General features: G+C 27.0%; 1 protein-coding gene, 1 long non-coding RNA gene and 2 other non-coding genes across 5 annotated transcripts in view; all 4 read right to left on the reverse strand.

The window, feature by feature from the left end:
- Nucleotides 1–1,590: 1,590 nt before the first annotated feature.
- On the reverse strand, nt 1,591–4,995 carry LOC145963345 (tRNA N(3)-cytidine methyltransferase METTL6). Of its 2 annotated transcripts, XM_083085183.1 has the most exons (11): nt 4,893–4,995; nt 4,377–4,784; nt 4,152–4,297; nt 3,915–4,058; nt 3,602–3,773; nt 3,130–3,351; nt 2,859–2,922; nt 2,616–2,655; nt 2,350–2,406; nt 2,096–2,165; nt 1,591–1,896 (listed from the first exon to the last, which is right to left on the reverse strand). In XM_083085183.1, exons 2-5 carry the CDS (start codon nt 4,752–4,754, stop codon nt 3,617–3,619), a joined length of 825 nt encoding a protein of 274 aa, XP_082941309.1. In that variant the 5' UTR covers nt 4,755–4,784; nt 4,893–4,995; the 3' UTR covers nt 1,591–1,896; nt 2,096–2,165; nt 2,350–2,406; nt 2,616–2,655; nt 2,859–2,922; nt 3,130–3,351; nt 3,602–3,616. The 2 variants fall into 2 exon arrangements, with proteins under 2 accessions (XP_082941309.1, XP_082941310.1); XM_083085184.1 differs by lacking the exon at nt 2,096–2,165.
- LOC145963601 (small nucleolar RNA snR60/Z15/Z230/Z193/J17) lies at nt 2,724–2,812 on the reverse strand. Its single transcript, XR_014436209.1, has one exon. It is a non-coding gene; the product is annotated as a small nucleolar RNA snR60/Z15/Z230/Z193/J17 (small nucleolar RNA).
- LOC145963602 (small nucleolar RNA snR60/Z15/Z230/Z193/J17) lies at nt 2,995–3,087 on the reverse strand. The gene has a single exon (XR_014436210.1). It is a non-coding gene; the product is annotated as a small nucleolar RNA snR60/Z15/Z230/Z193/J17 (small nucleolar RNA).
- LOC145962458 (uncharacterized) overlaps nt 4,904–8,058 on the reverse strand; it is a 345,107-nt gene continuing 341,952 nt past the window's right edge. Inside the window, exons 2-3 of the long non-coding RNA XR_014435860.1 lie at nt 6,236–6,359; nt 4,904–5,031 (exon numbers count right to left, since the gene is read on the reverse strand). This is a non-coding gene — a long non-coding RNA (uncharacterized LOC145962458). The remainder of the gene's footprint in view (nt 5,032–6,235; nt 6,360–8,058) is intronic.

Genomic DNA, 8,058 nt, shown 5'->3' on the forward strand with positions numbered 1-8,058 from the left:
TTATATAAGCAAAAAATTAGATATGAAAAAAATGCGACACAATGCATCAGTCATTATGTTACGTAAAAAATGATATCTGTGCACTTGAATGTGTGTGTATAAAATTATTGTTGCAATTTCGATTTAGATTATTGTTGTCCGCATCTCCAATTCAAAAACTAATAGGTTACGATATGATTTAATATTTCAACACACGCTTTCTGAATCCATTTTATTAACGGATTATTAATGTCATGATATTTATAAATAAATGATAGTATAATATGCTATGGTAATTAATTTAAATATGTCAGATACAATTAATTACATTTAATAAGGTTCGTGTATTGCCAATAGAGAACCAAAATTAAACGAGATTAAATAGATTAATGAGAATCAAATGTATATGTGTGTGTATAAACATAAATATAAAATAAATATAAAATTACATTAATTTATGTACTATTAAACATGTGAATTTTAACTGTATTTTCTTAACTCATTAATTGATGCGATCATTTCTGCAACATATCCATGCATATGTGCGTAAAATTCTTAATAATTGTTTTTTTAAAAAAATAAATTTGGAAAAAATATTTTACACGCAAATGTAACATGCTGCTAGTTCAAAATAAAAACGAATTTCTTTTTAAAAATATTATTGTCTCAATATATTATTTAAATTATTTGAATAGTTTTAGAAAAATCCTTATTTTTAATTTTAAAACAAATTATTTTTATAAATATGGTGAATTTACAAAATTTACGCAGATTGAACTTCAAAAAATTACATATAATGTAGGTGTGCGTGTGTTACACAAACTTTTCTGTATATTATAAAAATAATATCATAATAATATAAATATTCGATAATACTATACATTTAAATCTAATTAATAATTTTTACTTAAATTTATGTGTATGAATACAATAAAATAATATAAAATTTTCTGCGCGATATCGCGCATTTTAATATGTACAGTAAAAATTAATATAACTGATGGTAATAAATTAAACAGTTTTTTATCGCTTGTTAGCTACTAAGGCATATGTAACTTCCATGCAAGTTTTACAATAAATTAATTTTTATTATTTTTAAATTATATTTATTTTACCTACACTCATAAATATAAAATTGAAATTTATTTACTCTAACTCTGTACTGCCAGAATTAATAAAATTATATACTACTGCTAGGGAGAACACGTATGTGCTTTGTAATATTTCCACAAAAAGAAAGACTACCGTAAATTAAATATATAATTTCTTTAGTGATAAAGATTCAATAATAAATACGTGGTTTTAACATATTACTAAAAAAATTTTAAATCTTATATAAAACAATTTATTTTACCGTAGATATCACGATTATTACATTAATAAAAAACGACTGCTTTTTATATTTTTTGAATGCAATTTAAATACAAGTGGTTATTTAAAAAAATGTATGCAACGACACAGTTCACGAGTTTAAATTTAGTCATCAAAGATTTTAATTTTAATTTATAAATAAAATTCGAAATTTTTAAACATTCACATATAATTGTGTTATAAATGATAATGAGGGAAATAGGGACACTGTAAAGATTGAAGAATCAAAACGGATGAAGATAATATATAACAATATTATTTTTATATTTTATCCGTAAGATTGAAATAACAAAATATTTCAATATATTTTTTAATTAATAAAAGGATTTTAGTACAGCTGCAACATCCATGTATGAAAGATAGTTAAAATGAAAGCAGAAATGCTTTCGAATTATTTATTCAACTTGCATTGCACAAAATTGATTTTCTTGCAGCCTTGCAGCTTCCCTTCGATTTTCTTCCTTTACTGTTCGCGCGTCATCAATTGTCCCGTTGGTATTTCTACGCGACGCTTTAGCAATGTTAGGAACGCAGGAAACTTGATATCTGCCAACAATATAGTAATTTGCGATTTATATTTGTGTTATGAGAAATAGTTAAATATAAATATGAATTGATAACGAGTTAAACATCAGATAAAATTAATAAGAATCAGGGGATTCATACGAAAGATGGTGTTGAGAATCATCATTTAATATTTTATATAAATAATGCTAATATTGTGCAATATTAACATTACACTCACCATGTGTATAATAGAGCGTACATATATATAAATAATTTCTATATCTCTATATTTATATCCCAACATAAACCTATGAACAATAAAAAAATTTATAGTTTCATAATGCTGTAAGGTCTATGAAAACATATTAATTTATAATAAAACTGTCAGATAGAGCTAATATAATAATCACGATTCATGCGAAAGATGGTTAAATCATCATGAAATGTTTATATATATATAAAAAATTAAAAAAGTACAAACATTAAACTTACCATATCACTTTGTTGATATGAATTGTTTATATGGAATCTACGATCACAGAGTTTTTCCTATAATATATATATAATGATATTTATTTTCTGTAATCATTTTTCATTATTTTAAGAATATATTAATTGCTATTTTTCTCAGTGGTAGCGACGAAATATATAATTATATCATGATTTGTCAATATAATGAATATATATACATCATTAAAACATATTAAATACAAAAATTATAAAATATATATTATCTAAAACATATTTTACAAACTTACAGTATTTGATATGGCTTCAATTTGCTTCAATTCGAAATATCTAAAATATAAAATATTGCTTTTAAATTATTTAAAAAATTAATAAATCCAAAATATAATATATGAATAAAGAAATATCAGTTAGGGACGAAAGACTATAATATTAAGTTGTCGTCAGAGTTGTATCAGTTGAACTATGATAGTCATCATTATGTATCATACAAAATAAATTAATACATATATAATAAAAATTTAAATATGTACCTTTATATTAAATGTCATAGATTTACAGTATTTGACATGACTTAATTTGATGTTTGAGAGGTCTCTAAAACATAAAACAATATTGTCTTTAAATTATTTGAAGCACCAATAGATTCAAAATATAATATATGCATTTTAGAAATGTCAGATAGGGACGAAAGACTATAACATTAAATTGTCGTCAGAGTTGTATCAGTTGAACTATGCTAGTCATCATTGTGTATTATATAAAATGAATTAATACATAAATTAGAAATTTTCAAGTACGTACATTTACACTAAAAGTTGATTATGTTACACCAATTTTCTTTTGTAAATCACAATTCATACATGTTGGCAATTCAGATTTTTGGCAAATAATATTATAAAAAATTTAATAGCATTTTTATTAGAGTCCCATAAGCTTTTGATCAATATGTATAAAATGTCATCTCCATTTCAACATTCTTATATAGTTTGCCATAAATGTAATGTTATTGAATTATTGTATTATCTGCAAAAAAATTAAAAAATTATGTTAAAATAAATTTCGGTAAAAAATAATACAGAATTTTATTAATAGAAGAATCAGTACTGCAGGAATTTCGATCATTGAATCTGATAATTCATTAATCATCATTTAAATATCAATAAACAAGTATAAATATACTTTACAATATAATAAAATTTTACATTTCAAAATATACTCATTAAAAAGTTTATAGAGCTAGAACTGCTAAAATTGCTAAATAAAATAGAATTACCATTTATTCTTATATTCAAGATTTCTTGAATTTTGCCTGCACAAAAATTCTCGGAACATCAATGTTTTCCTTCAAATTCACTGTACGTCTCTGTATATAATCACAACTTAGTATTTGAAAACCAACAGATACAAATAAATCTGCTACTTTGTCTACAGAGAAATAATAACTCCTGAAATCCAAAGGACATATCTATCATTAATATCATTACTATCATTAATATGCATTAATTTTGTGAAACAGAAATCTATACATTATATAACAAAATCAAATTTCAAAAATTTAATTTTACTTTATGAATAGAAAATTTTACCTTGTTCCATCTTGCCGCATATAGAGATTCTCACTGATTTTATGTCCAGGTTTAAAACGTAATTGTGCCATATCGTATAACCCATAATCTCGGAAAAGTAATATTCCTCCAGTATCAAGAGCATTGTATATATTTTGTGCAACTCTAATAAAAGCAAAAAATGCAAGCAATTAATAATTGCATGTTTAACAATATTAGAATTTTACAATAATTTTGTTATTGATGTATTTATCGTACTTGTGAAATTTATCAGGATGAATAGCTGATAATACAAAGATGAGAGTTGTAATATTAACTGGACAATTAATTTCAGAAAAACAGTTCTCTAATGTAACATCTGTTTGAAAAGCTTTCATTATAGCTGGATCATATAATGCGTGACTCTATAATGAGATATTAACGCACATTAATTTAATGGAATAACATTAGCACTAATTTTCAACAATGGCTTATTCAATGTACCTTAAATAATTCGATTGCTCTTGTAGATAAATCACATGCGAATATTTTTCGAAATTTCAATCCATCTTCTACTAACGGATAAACGAAATTCCCGACTCCACATCCCACTTCGAGGAAGACATTTTGATTCTCTTTGCTAGCCAAACCCAGCAACTCGTCAAACTCTCGCGTCGTCCAGTGTCTATCTTTGAAGAATCTAGTATCGTTACGCTTGTAAAATAAATCCCAATGCTTCTTCGCATCCCTCTCGAGTTGATTCGCGCGAAATTCGGATACCAAACGGGAATCTTGTGCTTTCATCCTATCGATTTCTTCCGATGTGAGACGCTTGGCCACGTGTTCCACGCTCGATGTACCATTTTCAATTAACTCGCTCATTTTTCTCCCGAATATATACTATCGGAGCGACTAAAACAAAAGGAAAAATTTATCGCGCCGTTCGTCGATATATTCATGCTCTCATAAAAGTTCATTGAGATTTGTAAATCCGATTCATAAAGAAAAAAAGATGCTTACTTGTTACTAATTCATGCTTCCTCGTTGAGATATCCACAGGAAATGAATGAGAGTAACACATAGCGCGCGAGACGACCTTGCCATGAATGTGCAACGCCGAGTGCGATGTTGCCACGTATAGCTACGATGGGCCACGTGACTGAAACATAACACGTGATTTAGTACGCGCGAAATTTAAATAGAATATTTTGCGAAGAGCGTGATTTTTTTGAAGAGAACAGCATTTAATGACATATACAAGACAGCAGCACTTTATTTCTCAATTGTTTGTAATTTGAAGACTTGTGATATTGAATAAATTATTAATCCGCATAATAAATTAAAAGACTCTTTAAAAATCTACCATTTCCTTGAAATTTCTGGATAATATAAATATCTCTTCCACATACAATATTCATTTTTCGATTACTTTATCATAATTCTTTTATGCAAAATTGCCCAGAATGACAAAGAAAATGATTTGTAAAAACACACAATTTTATCTAAAAAAAATGGAAGTTGTCTTCCTGTCTTAAAAAAAAAAATATCCTATTTATTCTCTAAAAGAATACCAACTAAACTCAAAGAGAACATATTATTTTGTTATCTTTAATAGTTTCCGAGAAAACAGTACATGTAAAATTTTATGGATATTATATATTTGTTTAATATGTTGTGTCTATTTTACTTTGAAATTAAAATACAAAAAAAGTTTATCATTTTAAATATATAACTGAATCTTCAATAAATCTGTAATACATATGCAAAATCTTCTATATATTATAAATTATTAATGTAAATATTTTAACAGTGGCTAAAGAAAGGTTAATATTAAATTTATTCGATTAAATTCCTTCACGTATTGCTTATCCAAAAATTAACTAGACTTCTCTTTACGCATGTCGATATTCCGCATGCTAACACGTTTCTTCGATTAACATGCAGAACTCGTAGGGGACAAGTATTTTATGCCACCGTATAGCATTGGCAGACAATAGTATACTATTAAAGGAGGGTGAGCGTGACTAAATTTAATAAGATTGCACATTGCTCATTGTAATGTTGTAAAAAAATGAAACGTAAAAAAAAAACAGTTTTGATAATTATTATATATATCCTTATATATATGTATGTATGTTGATGCAATACAAGCTCGCATAAATAATACCTCGCTTTATCTCTCATCTTTATTTCATCATCATACATGTTTCACATATTATTCAACACATTTTATGATTTATGAAGAATCTATAATCTGTAAATCAAGCATGGTTGAAAGAAAATGAATCGATCGAGTAGTATGTAGGTCATTGCAGACCACAATTTTGTCGAGAGCTTCGCGAGAGGTAACAAACATAGATTACCTGAATGGAATGAGAAACACGTTTCGCAATTCACAGTCATTAATGCCTTGTAGTCGTAGAATAACGTCATTTTGCTGTTTTCAACGCCACCATCCTTCATAGCCGCTTTATAACCGCATTTGCCCTGAGCATAAAAAATGTCACAATTAAAATCGCGCTTCCATACATAGTAAATCGTGACGTAAAATAATCAAGTTGGTCATATAATTTATCGTAATGTACTAAAAAAGAAATCTCGATTTTCGGCTCTTTATATCAAGTTTTTATTAATATACGCGTATGCTTTTATTAATTATAATAAATAATTTAAAATATAATAAATTACTTTAAAGAGAGTTTAGGTATAATCATAATATTAATTATAATATTAATATTAATTAATTAAAAGTTACACAAACAATCAAATGAAATATTAATTTAAATTTCAATCAAAATTTTACACGCTAATAATCAAAGTAATATTGTTTCATTAAAAAGCCGATATAAAAATATGAAAAAATAATATTAAATGGAGAAAATTTTTAAATATTAATATTACATATCCATAAATGATTATAGCAATGATTATAGCAATATCGGAGTTTTATATGAAATGTGTGATGAGCGGGAGATCAAATTACATGAATAATTTGTATCCAGAAGCCGCCGAGAGCGAGTAATACCGTAAATATCGGAATTACGATGCACTCGCTAACATACATGATTTTATTTCGATGTTATTACTCGAAAATTTATCTCTCTAATTAGTGGATCGTCATAGCTAAAGCGTGCTTCTCGCATCGGCTTTCATTCGGAACACTGCGAGCGGTTTATGATTATGTACAGAGGCGCGGTGTGCATAATCGTAAAAACAATCCTCATTCCAGGGAGAGCTCTCACGAGATTGAGCGGCCCTCACGAGAGCGATCAAGAGATTATGCGAATTTCTCTTGCCGCTGATACCCGTTATTACGTTTTAGCAACGATTTACGCCGTTTCAAATCCCACTAATATTTCCATTAACGGCCAATGTGAAACCATTTTTGAAATTTTTCAGCGGAGAGAATTACAAAGATTAGCTGTGGCCGTTGTTATCCGTGAAATGGTCAGTTACCTTTCCGCATACAACTAAAAGCTGCGATGAAAAAATTTCCCTCATGGGAAATGAAAAAAGTATATGCCAAAGTAAATATTAGTCGGTGAGAAATTCTTTGACGGTGTAGAAATTGTGCTTTCTGTAAATTTAATCCACTGTTTATAATTTGTAATTTAATTTGATAATTTATAATTTAAAATGATAATATTATATTATCTGTGCTTTTCTAAGAAAGAAACATTACAGAATTAAATAAATATATATTATTAACATATTAATATTTATGTAATAATATACAATAATATTTAAGACGATAACATTCGCGAATTACGTATTATGTCATGGATTACACGTCAACATACTTAATGACTGCTTATTCTTTACGAGAAGAATCTCTGCAATTGTTTACGGAGCAGTTGCGTGGATGCTTCTCACGATTTATGAAACTGTGTTACACATAGTCTACGAAATGATTATTTCTCATAGTGAGACATGCTATAAATAGATTACATCGCATGCTGTATTATTATTCTCATGGTGACAAAGATTATATCTCTGACGTAATAAATTCTATCGATTTGTAGGTATCGATCAATGTAAATAATTTGTGCATTCTTTGCATTTATAAATATGATATAATATGTTTCTTTTTCTATAAAAAATATAGTACATATTTTAACTATTTGCAAATTTTATACAAATAAGCCAAGAAAACATTACATATTTTGAAGTTAAACATATCTTTCCT

The sequence above is a fragment of the Camponotus vicinus genome, unplaced genomic scaffold (genome assembly GCF_025532165.1).
Source record: "Camponotus vicinus isolate PSW18456_S1 unplaced genomic scaffold, iyCamVici1.0 SCAF_12, whole genome shotgun sequence".
NCBI classification, from domain to species: Eukaryota; Metazoa; Arthropoda; class Insecta; order Hymenoptera; family Formicidae; genus Camponotus; species Camponotus vicinus.

Excerpts from the sequence above, each read along its gene's own strand:
- LOC145963345 (XM_083085184.1), bottom strand. The coding sequence starts at position 4,754 with ATGAGCGAGTTAATTGAAAATGGTACATCGAGCGTGGAACACGTGGCC. Across the intron at positions 4,298-4,376 it reads GAGCAATCGAATTATTTAAG|AGTCACGCATTATATGATCC; the intron begins GTACATTGAATA and ends ATCTCATTATAG. Across the intron at positions 4,059-4,151 it reads CATCCTGATAAATTTCACAA|AGTTGCACAAAATATATACA; the intron begins GTACGATAAATA and ends TGCTTTTATTAG.